This window comes from Nematostella vectensis, chromosome 3 (assembly GCF_932526225.1).
Source record: "Nematostella vectensis chromosome 3, jaNemVect1.1, whole genome shotgun sequence".
NCBI lineage: Eukaryota > Metazoa > Cnidaria > Anthozoa > Actiniaria > Edwardsiidae > Nematostella > Nematostella vectensis.
In genome coordinates, this window is record NC_064036.1 from 12133182 (window position 1) to 12149926 (window position 16745).

The 16745-nt window shown below is 38.0% G+C and overlaps 1 protein-coding gene across 4 annotated transcripts; it reads left to right on the forward strand.

The window, feature by feature from the left end:
• Positions 1 to 45: 45 nt before the first annotated feature.
• Positions 46 to 16373, forward strand: LOC5520088 (forkhead box protein L2). 4 transcript variants are annotated; one of them, XM_032364890.2, is made up of 2 exons: positions 46 to 169; positions 14672 to 16373. In XM_032364890.2, the coding sequence occupies exon 2, from the start codon at positions 14718 to 14720 to the stop codon at positions 15564 to 15566; it is 849 nt and encodes a 282-aa protein (XP_032220781.2). In that variant the 5' UTR covers positions 46 to 169; positions 14672 to 14717; the 3' UTR covers positions 15567 to 16373. The 4 variants fall into 4 exon arrangements, with proteins under 4 accessions (XP_032220781.2, XP_032220779.2, XP_032220780.2 ...); XM_032364888.2 differs by lacking the exon at positions 46 to 169 and adding an exon at positions 6568 to 6662; XM_032364889.2 differs by lacking the exon at positions 46 to 169 and adding an exon at positions 9274 to 9798.
• Positions 16374 to 16745: the final 372 nt, after the last annotated feature.

A 16745-nucleotide genomic window follows, 5' to 3' on the forward strand; every position in this document is an offset into this window, starting at 1 on the left:
ATTGACCAATTGGATTAACCAGATTCAGTTGTAAACAAATTTGAAGGGAATTATCGCTTTAGGCCTTGCGAAGAGCGCTGCCGTAGCAAGAACGAAGAACTAAATTCGAAGAATCCCTTTGCACGAGAACAGCAAGGGTAAAAGTAGAGTAGCTACAAGAAACCCATCGGTATGTATCGCAGTTACCGTCAGAAAACTATTTGAAAACGATGAGGCATTTGACCGAACACCATTTCATTCTTTAATGCATTCTTTCTTAGACTTAGAGTAACAACGTTACAAATAACGTTAGGGATCAAAGCAACTTTAGACAACGTGGAAATGGTGTTCAGCAAATAGTTACAGTCAGTCTTCGTGTTTCTAAAACAAATACATCCCAATCGATAATTATTACTAACAAACAAGAATAAACTGAGAGTCACTAATTGAATTCTTTTGCAAGGGGCTCTAACGATTGCTCTATGAAAAGGAAAATAAATGGCTAATCCTCAGCACATGAATTCATTCAGGAGGTTCGATCAGATTCAGAGGATAAGATGTTTATATTGTCAAATAAACGGACGCCTTGTATTTGTATTGTTCTTTGAGACTAGTATCGCAAAGTGTAAGCTCGACGACAGGTTAGTGATGAACGATAACAAAGATGTTGAAAGTCCATTCTCGATAGAGTCAATTCTTTCTTTGTTTAGTCCAATAAAGTTAATTATGGAGTGTCGACCATATTCACGCTTAAACAATTAGCACTGGTTTGCAAGGCGTGTATTAAAGCTAATGAACTCGCGAATGGCGTACAGCATAGTACGTCTGTCGTAGACAATTCTCAAATTACGCCAACTATTATTGTTCGTGTACCTTCGAAGGGTGGAGTATGCTTCGATTAGCTTAAAAAATTCCTTATCAAAGTTGCCGAAGCATACTAAGAGAAAATCGAAAAAGGAAGCGGTAAATTAGCAAGGAATTAGGAACAGATACGCCGGACCGACGACTAAAAACGGTTCAATTAACGTGCATGTTGGAAGTCTTTGTTTTCAAGTATAATTCCTAGGGAAACTGAGTCTTTTAAAGTAGGCGCGCTGGTAGCACGTTAAAGGGTTTCAAGAAGCATCAACTTAGTGAAGCCGAAAATGGGAGAACAAAATCATAGACTTCGAAGAATGAATAACATGTAAAGAGTAGAGTTGCGGATCTTCAAAGAGATGCCGACGACTATGTACTTAAAAAAGTAGTGCGACTGTAATAGCGTAAAGCCGTTGTTGAGTGGCCATGGTCAATGAATAATTTACGCCGTTTCACGCCAACACTAATGTACTTCTATTGATCGTATGTCTCCTTAAAAGGTACGCATGCAATGAGATCGTCCCTTTTTAAATCAGAACTAAATTGAAATATTTAAATGGCATATCTAAAAAGAAGTCCTAACATTAAAAAGATATTGTAATAATTCTAAATAAAAATAATAATTGTATTTTTATTCGAAACCCAACTTTTGCTTTCAAATGGTTTAAGTCTTTTCTGCTCCGTTATAACAAAAATCACGGCGAATTTGTCGCGAGTTACTCGATCGCTATAAGCTAAAGCGTTAAGCTGCTGTAAAACTTCAGGTGTTAACATAATGTATATATTTACTTTATGGGTTAAATCCGTCCCAATTCGATTAGGCCTAGAGGAAAATTGCACAAGGGGGTGAAGGGTTGACAAACCTCTCCTAAAGCCGAAACTATACAACGTGCTAAATTGACAGTAAGCAACGGAGACCCGAAAAGAGGACCGCGCACAATCTTGACCAAAAGGCAGACTAAACTTTTACAGCATTTCATCCAAATAAACTCGATTATTTTCAAAGCAAACTGTTTATAATTATGGCGCAAGTCGATCTAAGCCGTTAGTGAACTAATACATAGGCCTCATCTAGGCCGCCGCTTATTTGTACGAAAAGGACTCACAATTCATTAGTTGAAATAGTCAGAGAGCCACATTTCCTCTTCTAAAATAATTGCCGGAACTCGATTTATGTTAGGAAAATGCAGGGCAAAATATGGAGCAAATTAAAAAAATAAGCCTAAGGGACTTTTGTAGCTTTTTGGTGATTAGCTTCAAAAGAAAGCCGTCTTAAAAAATACTTCACTGAATTTCTGAGAGTTTTTCTTCTTTGCGGTCACACGTAAGCAAAGAGTGCAGGAAATAGTCTGTGAAGTGACAATACAGTGAAGCATGTTTATTATGGTTAGGAAAGGCAATTGAGAGAGAATTGAGCGTTTTTGAATAAACAGTCACACAATAAAATTCAAAATAACCCAGGGAGAGATGCCGTTTTGTACAACAGCTCACAGTTTCTGCAGGAGGAAGAAGCTCCAACGTAAACAAAGACACAGCAGGAACATCGGATGATACGGGCAAATTAGATATGAGATTTTCGCCTTAAAAAAATGCAAAGAAAATGGAATCGAACATTAATGAAAAACCTTTCTCTCGGGGTTTATTGGTGAGTTTTCGGGCAATTCCTAAGATCTGAACACATATTCGCCTATAATTATATTATTAATCGATTTAAATTGCTGAATATAAATACACCACGCTTTACGGATTCCAAACGTTTAGAAATCATCCGAGAAATTCTGTTAAAAAGACTAACGCGTATTATTAATCTTAAACATCAAATAATCGGTTGTCTGTTGAGAAGAGCTACGACCACAAGAGCGTATTCTTGAGGAACCTTAGAAAGGCCGATTCTAACAAGAAAGGAAATTAATGTTTTGTACCGTGAATGCTATGGACCACATAGACACCATGGAGTTTTAGATTCGTAATAAAAGATTCTTAGTGAGAAACCAATTGAAAATAGATGATTTTCTATTATTACGTCCAGAAAACCCGAGGTTGTGTTGTTATCTTTGCAATTTGTGAATACTTACAGATAAAAGACAGGAGAGCTTTCAGCAAACTGTCTATCCTCATTGCATCTTTAGAGATATGATTAAAAGCTGATATTTAAACTGCTATAACAACCCGGTATTTTGTAGACTGTCATGTAAATCAGGATTGAATAAGACATAGAGAGATAAGTTTATTTGCTTGAAAACATCTTGGAGTGGTTGTTTACAGAGCGGGTGGAAAGCTCAACTTGAAAAATTCATAGCTAGGAATTACAAATCCCACTTTTGCCTTGATTAAAAACAGATATTTCCAAGATTATCAAGAAATCAATAATGTAGCTGTAAATGACATATATAAAATGGACTTTTAGTGAAGTTAATTAGAAAGACGTTCATTTTTTCCTCGATAAAAATGCCTAAATGATATTTCGCACTGGGGCGGTAAAACTCTTTTTCCAGAGTTTGAAAAACACGGAAGCCGCAAAGACAGTCGATCAAAACGACCAAAATAAGGAACAAAATCTCATTGAAAATGGCAGTTTGCGGCTTGGCAAACGAATTTCTAAATAAACTACAAAAACATCAGACTCTTTTGAAAAACATTATTTGATGAGCCGAAGCATATGGCAGGCAAGAAAGAAAGATCTTAGACTGGGTTCGCGCTATGCTTGCAGATACTTCAATCATAATGTGATTATGAAATAAGGAATTCTGATTGAGGAGATAAGCTTAATATTTGCTTGCTTTCTTCAAGAAAAATCAATGTTTGTAGAAAGTGTATTATTTGGCTTATTTATTTGTGGCCTTCTAAGGATTTTATTGGCAATAGATACACAAACACCGTAGACAAAGCAATGGCACTAGCGGCCAAAACCGCAGATTTCCCCCCTCTCCTCGAGGGAGGAGATCGACGCCATGTCGCAAACTCTAAGGAAACAGAATGTTTAAAACACAAAAATATTGAACCTAATGTTTTATGAACGGTTAATGTGCTGGAATCTTAGAAATTGTGGCCAGATCACCGTCCGTGCGTGAAACTCTAAGCGCTAACAAGCATCGTTTGTTTGCATCTTATCAGGTGAATCTCGGGCATGCAGAGTTGTAAAACATGCAATAACAATGTATTTACGTGGAAGGGGTATTTAAAAGCGCCACTTCACATAGATGATACAAAATATCAGATGAAGGAGCGCACAAGCTTATTTAGCAAATAAAAACAACTGTGTCGTGTCTATTGATTCAATATCTCCGTTTTTCCTGATTAATTCTTTTTTATTTTTGCTAAAGAAAAATGAGATACTGTTTTACCTTTCGAACAATTTTATTTCTTACATCAGTGAGAGGTTTTACAGGGAGATAAAGAGAGTCTCAACGGTCACGTTTTGTAGTAATAGTTTTATTTTTCAAACCCATTTATAATTGTTTATCTAGCAAAATTTATTTATTATGTTGTTAACGTGAAATATTATATATCTCAAGTAAACATAGTAAGAAACAATGTTGCTCTTTTTATCTCCCTTCACCCTTCTGTAGTCTTTAAAATCAGCTATGAAAATGGTTAACAATAAACAGTGTGCGGATAAATAAAGAAAAAATCTAACCAACAGAAAACTTGATCAAACACGGTATTGTTTGAGAACAACTACTGGTTTATTTCTCTTTTTTTCGCGAGCTGATAGACTAATAGACTAAACTGGTAAGCCTTGTTTGAACTACTTTTAAGATTCGGCGTGAAATGTGTGCGAGGCGCGAAACGGGTAATCTGACTGGTGAAATTATTTTCTCTTGAAAAAGGAAGGATTTCCCAGGCTAACATATCACACGGGTGACCTTATTACTGTGACCCGTTCAATCCCTAAGACGTGGAACTTTACCGAATGTTTACATTTGGCGGTACATGTGCTTCATAGCATTTTCCAAAACATCTATATTGAAAAGGCTCATATAGAAAAACGAACAACTACTGTAAAGGCCCCCGACATAGAACCCTCTGATTTCATGACGATTCAACTCAAGACATTTCCGTTATAATACAGACTCGAGGAACTGTGATTCACTACAAGTGACTCTTGATATAGGAATTATATGCCATTGTTTTGGTAAATTATTCTTACAATACAAGAAAAACATTTTCTGGTAGCGCGATACAAAAGAGCAGGTTTTAATAAGGGAAGGCTACCCGCTAACTGCCCACTTAATCTGTGGAACACATGATCGCTAGAAAGCATTAAAACGCCCAGCGCACGGACTCTTTTGTAACAAAAGAAAAAGAAGCTGTCGAATAAATTGCTTGGTATGAAGTAGAAATCTGATATCCATTGAGTTTCATGAGAAGATCGAACAATAACTACAATAAAGGGGATTTACCGTTTGCCACCAGTTAAACAATCGAGGAGACGATAGGAATTGGACTTATCGGTCATACTTATAATCTTGTAGTTTGTAAGATCTCATCAAGTAGAGAATCCAAAATATAAAATACAAAACATCGTATTTGTTGTTTTCCAATGTTTCGCTTGTTTACTTTAATTACCGAGTAAGTTACTTTCAAGAGCAGGAGTTTAGTCTTGCCCTCTTCCAGTTACGACAACATACAATAGACGAACTTTATTAGACAGGGTTGAACAATCATACTAATAAGGGTATCCAAGATATTTTTAAGTCAAATGAAAAGAAAGGAAAGAACACTATGAAACGGGAAACGCTATGAGAAAGAAGGGTTGTTATCGAGTTCTCAATCCGTTATTGTGCAAAACAATTTGGACTATTTCTAAAAATTGCTTAAGAAACAATCTACCGCAATCATAACCCTGAAAGAAAACAAACCATAAACCAAGTTTGCAAAACTTTGAGCAAATATTTACTAAACTTAGGTTTACAATCTCAGAACCGAAGGGGGACGTCCGGTGGTGAAAGCTTACACTTGGAATAACTGCACGTCAAATGTCCTGGTTTGGGAGGGAAACGAAAAAAAGGCCAGCTTGCATTAAGAAAAGACATGCGAAACATTGATTGACCAAGCGCATATTCTCTCTCTCTCTCTTTCTCTCGATTAAATATTTGGCGATGCAATTAAATGGACATTATCAACCTGCCACATAAATAAACTTCTTAGATTTACGAGCAAACAAAGTGTTTGCTTTGAGGATTTCACAAGGAGAGCAAAGGATTGTCAAGTGTCTAGTGTTAGGTTGTCTTTCAGAGCTCAAAAAGCGCAGAAGAAGTTCAAGTACTCAATGTCTATCAAAGTTGAGTGCTAGAGAAAAGTTATGCTACTTCATATATTAGTTCTGACAGCTTAGTGAAGTTCTATTTGAGAATAAAAGTAAGTCGGCTATTGCTAATGGCTGGCTTGCTAGATCATAAAGTCTGCACAATTATTGGTTCGCCTGGGCCACTTCTAGGTTCCTTTTCTGGCTCTAATAAGTCTAAAAAGAACCTCAATAGAATGAATAGTTAATACATACCAGGGAAACACGTTTATAAAATAAATCAAAGCTTTTTAATTTCATTGTTTTCAAACCAAGGGACAATACAATTTGAACAGGGACCCTGTTATCTGGAGTTAATTTTGAATGTTGTTTACAAATGCGATTGGCAAAGCGGTCACAAACACAGTCAATATTTTATGAATGTTTTATCAAACAAAATACCATTGAAACGATATCAAATATGATGAGGTCATGAATAATTCATGGTGCTAAATTTAAGGAACTAAACGACTGGCGCAGAGCACAGTTCTCAGAAGCAGTCGACAAGTGAACTACTCGCCAGCTCCGACTTTTTCAGGTGAGCATCAACTATAAACTTGATTGTATGTTTTTAACCACAATTTATCAAGCAACCAACAAAGTTTTCTAAACATATTGCGAAAAAAACCGCATTTGTTTATCCATTAGATGTGTAAATACAGTCGAGATATTTTACTTTGTGGACACACTGTTTGCTGATATCATATTTGCTTGTTTAACAATCGCTAGCCTTTCTAGAAGAAATATTTTAGCAATCGTAGACTTATCAAACAAATTTAATCACTTCGCGGTTAGAAACGAATCGAATCTCAAAGTAAAACTAAAATGCATTTTCCTTGTTTTTTCACGAATTTCACGAGTAATTCTCCTAGCTAAAGAAAAATGTATCATGGGTATTTCACAGCTATCACAAAATGCTCAACGGGTTAACACTCTTTTCTTTATCATCAATTAAGCAAAGGTCTGTCTTTTAATTTTAATGGAAAATTGCACGGAACATTTCGCAATTTTCGCTGAATTCGAATTTCGCCACAAAAAACCCATATATGAAATATTTCTATTTAGGTTTGTTTAGAAAACTTCGGTTACCGAATGAAAATATTGTTGTGTATGGCGGACCTCATTGGTTATCGCGAATACTGCAAACCAGGTTATGGTACAATATTAGCATTAGCTATGCACACGTCTATAAATATTTGATGCTGGGAAAATTGTCCGATGTGCGCGTCTCTTTACAGCCTAGGTGTGGACAAAGCTTGCCACTGATTTTGTTACGTCTTTACAAAACGCACTCATAACCAAGATCAATTATGAACTCCGTGCTTTCGACCCAAAAAGAACAATCACGTTTGTGTTTCCTTTCGTTAATTAATTGCTAAAAACACATCTCACACGAGTTACCTTTCAAACGGGCCGACATAATTACCAAACGAGTTTATTGCATTGGAGCAAAACGAACAACGAATTACTTAAAACATAAAGGTTAATGATAGGTACAAACGATTGTACCTTAAGATACTAAACGGTGAATTGTACTAACTTAGGCTGGGCGTTAACAGCATCTATACTTTCAAATAGACATACCTGCAGTGTGCTTTTGAATTTGAATTTTGAATTTTGAATAGTGACTACAAAAAAGTCACCTGTGAAAAATCGCTTAGTTAGTGGTTCACACAAAGAAGCGAAACCCACTACACGATCTTGAGAGGAATTTACAACAGGTGTTGATAAAAAAATCTCATCCCGTACTTTCAGACACGCCACAGACATGTTACACCCTATTACCCTGTGTCTCACAAACCGCTGGAAAAATAGAAACAGTAAATAAACTTTGCTACAGATACAAACAATTCGCGACAACTTCGCTACAAATACACAATTTTTTGACAAATACATACAACATTTCGTACAGGCGAGTTGGTGTCGCTTTGTCTATCCCTGATAAGTCTGGCTTCCAAACACAGTGTTTAACAGCAGGCGATCCAAGGACCTTTTCGACGTTACTAAATTTAAATACCATGGCTGGTTATACTACCGTGGGAAAAATAGGAAGACGATAATTATAAATCAGGCGGCCACAAGCTCACAGTATGTTGATAACAAGGAAGTACAAGCCCAGCATTTGTCTGGAACAATAGATTTAATGGATACCAGTAACCGCCTTAAGGTGGGACGGGAGGGAAAAAGCTGACTCAGGCACTCGAAGTTCGCTAAGGTTATCTAGAAAATCAATTCTACTAACATAGACACGTATTTCTTTCAAAATACTTGAGAAATGATTCCTTTTGGCCACACACGCTGATGGGTGAAAGAAAAGAAAATCTATAACAAGTATAACATCTAGATTAGATATCTTCCTATATTCTATGTTGTTGTTTACACAGTAATAGTCGTTGTAAATTTTATCATCTTTGGCTAAGAAAACCGGGCGGTACGACTTTCATTGTCGAGAGGCTCTTGAGAATGCGAACAAGAGTGACAATTTATATCTTGGCTACGATTCTTATCGTTCTTCTACCCATGCAAAGATACTGTCGGAAGTTAGCAAGTTACTCCTTTATATAGCCCCAAACTAAGAGGAAAGGTATTTGGCAACACCTATGAGGCAAGTCTGGGTTGGGGCGAGACCCGATTTCTGTTACAAAGAGACCGGTGGGCAACGATTGATTGGGATGTTGCGCTAATGTACTGGTGAATGTAGGTGAATGTTACCCTATCAACTGTAGAGATAAGCTAAAAGAACTTTCAACAAATCAGCACTCTCTCACGCGAACAGCCGCAATAAAACCATATATACTTCAGAACAATTGAAATCTTTGAGTGCAAATGCTTCAACATAGGCTCAATAGCCATCGAGTTTTATCGTTTGTTGAGCAAATTTCTCGAGTTAAAGTGAAAACAAATAGAGAATGAATGCAAAACTGATGTTATCTGCTTCCAAATAAACATTCACCGGTACAAGGTCTTGGTGCGTTATCACGACAGGAAATACCGCTCAAGTGGTCTCTGATCGCTGTGTTTTCTCTTTCCTCGCGTAAAGCTGTTGACAAACTACGATAACCGACTCTTCTCACATAATTTGGCCTTGATACTATAATACACTCAAGTCAAAATAAGTCAAAATAAGTGATTTCAGATAGCGGGGTAGATGTTCATAGCAAACAACTCATGGGAATTGGAAACTCGTGATTCGAATTGAGGTGATCTTGAAGATGCCAGAGCCACGGGGCCTTTCTATACACCACCCCCCAGACTGCAAAGTGACAATCTAGCAAATAAAAGGCGTTTTTTTATCTTCAAAAGCTGCAGAGCTTGTTGAACCTGAGGTGAAAACCGCTACAAGATCGACAAAAGTCTAGTTGCAGTGAGAGTATTTTGGGATGTTTGTGTTATTTGAGATAGATAGAATACACTAGGAGATATGCTTTGTCATATCGCGCTTTCGAGGGCACAAAATGGCAATAGTTCAGAAAAGTTTATCAACATTGACACCTTTAAGTTACTAAATTTAAGATAAAACAAACATCTCTTCATGAATCGAGACGACATAGCACTTAGGAACCTCCCCATATACTGGCAGAGGGGGAAAGTGATCACCCCAGTTGTGTAGTACAGTTCGCCGCATCACGATCAAACATCGCAACCTTTCTATATACTGGCGAAAGTCGCTACTTGTAAGTACAACTGTACATTATTATGCTAACAACTTACGATCGCCGCCTTTTAAGGAATCAAATTTGATTTGCGCACAACGAATTTATTTTCCACACAACAAGGTGATGTCTAATTCTGCGACATAACTTGTTCTGGCATTAGACAATTTTAATCCACGCGTTTTATAGAAACACAAATATTAGTTGAGAAAAATTAAGTTAAATAAAATAGATCCATTGTTTAGTGGGCTGTTAACGTTTGGAAAGAACAAGTTTAATAACACAGCTCATCTAAAAGTAGTTTTTTTAATACAAACACAATATGTACGTGATCGGAAAAAAGTGGCTTTTTCTCAAGAAAAGTCACGCTGGCATTTGATAGGTGTTATTTGTGAAATAATTTCCTCCGCTCCGGGTTTCCCCAAACTGAGCACGATTGGATGCAAAGTCAGACCCTTCTAACAAGAGCAGGTATAACGTGCTAATCAGAGAAAAGGGAGAGAATTTTACATGGAAAAATCACCTCGGAGCTGTGATGAATTATTGATTAAATCAAACTTAGAAAGAGGCTAAGAATGTTCTGGCACTAATATACCAGCTCTTGGAACCAAGTGGAGCTAAGCACGAGGGGGATCTAGATGATGAGGTGAGAGTAGCCATTAAATTCACAGTAATTCCCGCAAAGATTACGATAAATGGAAGCCTTTTACTGAGCAAATCAGGTGCACACTTTTAATATTCTATTTTTGGTATAAAAATCAATTTCCGGACTAAGTTTTTTTAGTATTTAGTAAGTCGTGGCGGTTTGTTCTCGGGGATAATTTGCGTTTCAGCTGGGTACGATTCAGGTCCTCGGAACTGTTTTATACTAGCCAATTTGACGGCTTTTTTAACCTATACGTAATGGAACAGACTGAACAATAAGAGCATCCTCTTAGTAAAGCAAACAATGGCTTCCACACAGAGGCAACCTGCTACTAACTGATCATAAAAATGGTGAACAGAAACTTCCATTCAAAAATTTTATGACCCTTACAACCAACTTCACACCACATCATTGAGCTTTCGCAATACTCAAACTTAGCCACAACAATTTCTCGAACAACTAGTTAGGATTCATTGGAGGAAATTTCCAACTACGTTCTGGTTAAAGCTGGAAACTCCCACCTTCTTAGCAAGCAAATACCCCTTAGGCAAGACTCGCAACGGAAGTGAGAAACTTTTCTACCCATCTGTTTGAGAATTCGGCCACGTTCAGGTAGAACGGTTGTTTTGCCTTTAATACATTTTATTTACAAAATAGCCCTATTATATGGTGCCATATTTTCATAGATTGTGTGGATAGAAGACTTTTATTTCCCAAAACAGTATAAGAAAAATCCTCGTAAGCTTGTCTAATCTGAGCCGCTTTGTGTCAGATATTGGCAACATTGTCATGAATATTGAACGATAAGAGCTTTTGTTCACTTTCCAAAGGAGAGGAAAATGCAAAAAAAAATTCTAGAGAGAGACAAAAAATGATGAAGTAATTCTTAAAGCGTGTTACATTGAAAACGTGCCAAGAGACAGTACCTGTCGTATTTGCTTTTATTAGTAATGAGAGTGAAGACAATAGCAACTTACATTATCTTCCCTTAGATAAAATGTTGATAAAGCAAAAATACTTCAAAGGCGCAGTTAAATAACAATGCAACAGCTTAGAGGCTAGGGGAGAATGATTGCTGTTACCATTACCACATGATGCGTGAGTCCCTCTCAACGGGGAGCTGAGAAAATTAATCTTTCATACGTCCATCTTAAGAGATTGGCAGTAGAAAAAATGAATTGAAAGCTTTGCTTGAAATAATTGATGAGTTAAAGACGTGGACTTTTATGGTATGCCAATACGAAACAGGGTAGCACTTTACTTTTGAATAATTTCGGAAAATAGAAAAATAATTCATGTTTGCCCTGGTAGGGTGTCGGTGTTTTTTTTCAAGCTGAGATGTGAGTGTGTGGCGGAGAGATATCCAACAAAGTAATCGGTAAACAAAACTGGCTATCACTACTTACTCGACTTCAAGTTGTGTCTATCTGAAATCGTCACAGCAAAGTATATTTGTATAAGGTCAAACGCGATAATTTCATCTGTAGATCTCCCCCACAGAAAGTGATAGCTGAGTATCACAATGGAGAAGGCAATCCAAACAAACAGAAACAAGAAACCTGATCCTAAAACAGTGTTTTGTTTAGAGCATTTATGTATTTATCACGTCGATATATTTACCTGAGTTCACACTATGAAATTGTACAAGATGTTTAGATTTCCACCTGATCATTTGGTGGGCAATATCGAAATAATGAAAGCCTTCAAGTGGAAAAAGATTATTGTTCTGTGAATTGTGCCTTAAGTAACCCAAATATACTCAATATACACGTTTAAACAAAGCACACCAATAGCACATTGGTACATAGCCCATACGCGATTTCTTTCAACACGAGATTAAAATATCAGAAAATCTGACAGCTCAACACGCGCAATTTCACAAAGAGTCTCCCACTTGCTCTTTCTAAGAAGACCCTAGTAAGGGCTTTTGCCTGGGCTAATGGACCCGACTTAATTAGACTTTCTTGGCCAACGGGCCTGTCAACTGCGAGGTCCTGAATCGCCCTTAATGCAATGAATAACATGAATATATAATTACCTTCCGACCGCGAGATTCTAATTAGTTTTGTAAACATAAGCGGTGGGTCCGAGATAAGCCCGGGGGCAATCTGTCAGCACACGTTTGAGCTATGATCTTAGCGAGAAACGCAACTTGTAAGACCTGACGGCCGTGAAAAGGGAACTTTTAAAAACCTCAAGTGTGCATATTGACACATTTCTTTTAACAAGAAAGACATATAACCACTACATAATGCATCGTGGAACCTATTTCCCCGTTCATTGTGATGTAATTGTGCCATAAATTGATCAGGATCCAATTGGGAACGACAGAAAAGGAAACAAACTTTTCTTTTTTACATACAAGCGTGCGTTGATGTGGAACAAGCCACACGGAAGTCTTATTATTGCGTTCCGACTTGTTCACCCAGGCGAGCGATTATAGAATATTTACCCATGTAAGATTTTTTATTGTCTACCTTTTGTTAAAACGAAATAACAAATAATAAGTCCTAAGCCCAGTTACACGATATTTTACAATGGCACATTATAAAGTTTAGGCCGTTTTTTATTTTGTCACACCTTGGATGAACAACCGATAACCTAGGTCACGACATAAGAAAATGATCACACAGCTACTCAACTTTTTGCACAAAACTAATGCGTATTTAATTAGTAATATCGATATGACTCCTTACTTTCTCGCGATTTCAGAAGCAAACTTTCGGATTGGTTGGACATCTGTTGAAAGAAGAAAACACAATACAAAGCTCCAATAAAATTGAGACTCGAGTTGTTTAGGTTTAACGAGATGAGATATAAGAGAATTCACTTAATTTATTTCAAAACCCAAATGACAAGATCAATTTTTCCGGAACAAGTTCATAGTCAAACAATCTGATCGCATCTGATAAACGAGAGCGGAAAACGAAACGTGCAATGAAAAAAACTTTAACCTTAGGCACAGAGACAGAGGATAGAATTCAGCTATTGTTTCCCCTGTATAGTCTGTGGAAATATCTGGTTATCTTGAGCATCGTGTCTTTTAAAATTTGAACGCACCCCGGTTGATCGAGTAGCGATATTTGGCAAAGTACTTGTGCTTCATCACCGGGAAATTGTTTGTTTACAAAAGTTATAAATCTTTAACAGGTTTATTGAATAAACATTTACACATACAAAGACAAATAGACTAGTCTTCGCACTACTCATCAATTGAACGGAACATTGAATCCACTTATATTTTTCGTTTTGTGATATTGAGCTTTTCATAAACTGCAATTAAAGCCTTGTAAAATAACAACACTCAGAAATAAACTTAAACATTCAGACTTTAGACCAAACTAATCAGAACTTATGGGGCTTGAGATATGGGCTAAAAATCCCTTTATTGCCAAGGAATTGGCTTTAAAATTTTCATAAGCAGTTCTCCCGTCAGATAAAAGATTCGGTGATTCCCTTCTAAGAGAATGGCGGATTTCAATTTTCTTTGATCCAGGACTAGAAACAATCTGCCACAGGTGTAATTGAGACCATGTATAAGGAGAAGCAAAAGAAATTGCACCGGTGATTTTTTTGTCCAAAAGAAGTTATTGGCATCGCCTTAGCCAATGGCTCTTCCCAGCGTGGGGCAGAATTATGAGCTGAAAGGCGACTCAGCAGGCCACTCATAATAATAAAAAATAAAATCTGCATCTTATAATTAAAGCTAAATAGCATGCACTAGGCCCAGTTTGGGTCAGGCTCGCTTTGTGCCTTTGAAACCCCTCTCAACTGCAAGATTCCAGTCTCTGATTGGCGCAATATCAAACCAGGTGTTAACAATGGGGTGTGCGAGTGCCAAGCTCACTTTTCACTACTCACTAAGATAACGGCGGATTTTTTTCACGCGTAAGGTGTAAATAAAAGCGAGCTAAGTGACTCAAGCACAGCCGAGCGTGACGCCTAGTGCTCCGCAACCTAGCACGAAGTTTTTAATAAGAGTGTGAGGCTGAGAAGAATCAATTAAAGCCATAAACGGACTAGGTACAGCTGCCAAAGTAGGTGGCCGCATTGCTAACAGACAAATGCATGAATCAATTGGCGCTTTGTAAAGTGTCTGACGATTGGTCCGATGAACAAAAGATAGCGTGATGTCAGTATATTTATAGAAAGTGATAGATAATGAATAGGCAAACCAATCATGTTTCACATTTCAAGACAAACACCAAACAGCCTTTAGAATTTCTAATTTATATATTATTGCCGCAGAACGTACTCCAACACTTCAGAATTAACTGTGTCACACACAAGCGCGATGTCTGCCACTACATTGGACACCGAGCTGCACAACCACGATACTGACGTAAAGAAAGAAGATGGAAGTGCGAGTCCAACGGATTGTATCAAAGCCGAAGGCAAGGATACTTCTAAAGACCCGAATGTCAAACCTCCGTACTCATATGTCGCGCTCATCGCGATGGCTATCCGAGAATCTCCCGAGAAGAGGTTGACCCTGAATGGAATCTACCAGTATATCATCAGCAAGTTTCCGTACTATGAGAAGAATAAAAAAGGATGGCAAAATTCAATCAGACACAACCTATCTTTGAATGAGTGCTTCATAAAAGTGCCCCGCGAAGGTGGCGGCGAGAGAAAGGGTAACTACTGGACCCTAGATCCTGCATGCGAAGATATGTTTGAGAAGGGAAATTACAGGAGACGGCGACGCATGAAGAGGCCATTCCGTCAGCCAAACCTGCAACCCAACAACGGTCTGATCACCGGAGATCCACGTGCAATGACATACAACTACATCCAACCCAAGTACACGACATACAACCAAGCGCAAAGCGTGGCTGCGGCGGGAAGATGGGGAGCTATGCCGAGCGCAGGACCCCTGTCATACTCGTGCAATCCACCATCTCCACGCGTACCTCCTGTATACCCGTACATGAACATGGGCTCTGCAGTGCCTGTCAGTACCTACACGGGTACGCAATACTCCACACAAATACAGAACCCCGTCAATAACCAGTGCGGGTACGGGGCAGTAGCGATGTCAAACGTAGCGTGCAGGAGTCGACCGGCTGAACATAGTCCAATGCACCATTACCCTTATTGGAGTCAAGACAAACATGTGTACGATATACCTCCAAGGTCGTAGAGACAGTCCAGCTCGCAAAAAGAGGTGAATCAATTGTGATCTTAAGTGAGAGTTAGTGTCACGCGTTTGACAGTGCTGTTTATTTATGTGAGGGTGCACAACACACTGACTTGTACCCCATTTTGAATACACGATCGGCTTGACGCCGGTATCCCAGAACTTGAACCCAAACATAAACGAGCAGCGCAGGCTAAACAGACGCCTCTTGTACAGTCAAGCACTATTTACTTTAAGCATTAGCTCTCCTTGTTCACGTCCTTTTGGAGATATTGTTGACTTTGAGATTGTACCAAAATTTTATAGACTATACAAAAAGAAACATGTGTATAGCTTAATCCATATTTCAAAACCTTTCTTTATTGAGACAAAGAGTAGGTATAGATTATATATAGAGTATCTAAATGCATATGAAGTGTTCAATGTTCTTGTAATTTCTCTTTACCGGGGGCGTAAAACGCCAATCTCAACTACAAGACACATTTGTACTATATGTTTAAGGCTTATCTCCGTGTTACTTGTCTCGTATCTTTCTCCGCAAATTGTTCCAAACAACAAAGTTGTTTTGCGCTGTAGTTTTAACCAGCTATTGTCCAATTTAAGCGGTGCAAATCAAACAAGCTCTGGCTAAAGTCTTAGGAGTACCGCGTTTCGTATTACCATAGTAGAAATATTGTAAATGGAAAAAAATGTCTTGGCTTTCTCATCTGTAAAGTCTGGGGGTGTTTACAAATTACTAGATGTTTTCATGTGCCGGAAAACTTTTATATCATATCAAGAAGAAACAAAAAATAAAGCATAAATGTCACATCTTCTGTAGTTGTTATTATAACAATGTGTAAATAGAGATCAGCAGGTCTCGTGTATACTGGGCCAAGGCTATTCCCACTCTAAAAACCACTGGCCGATCGCTAATGGGAAAGCACCAGGTAGTTTGGGTCATCGGGTCAAAGAATTTATTTCAGCGTTGAAGGGAGATGAAAGAAATCGTTACTAATCGGTACTTGGCTGATAGTTCGCACCTATTTGATTAGAAGATCAATGCTCTCGACACCTTCGTCACTCCATGGCATTGCTTCATCGTCGTGATCTTATTAACGCGACTTACGAGCGAGACATGCTACTCGAGTGCTCCAGCCAAGGTCTATTACACTGCTACATTGAGTATTTACCCTGTTTCTA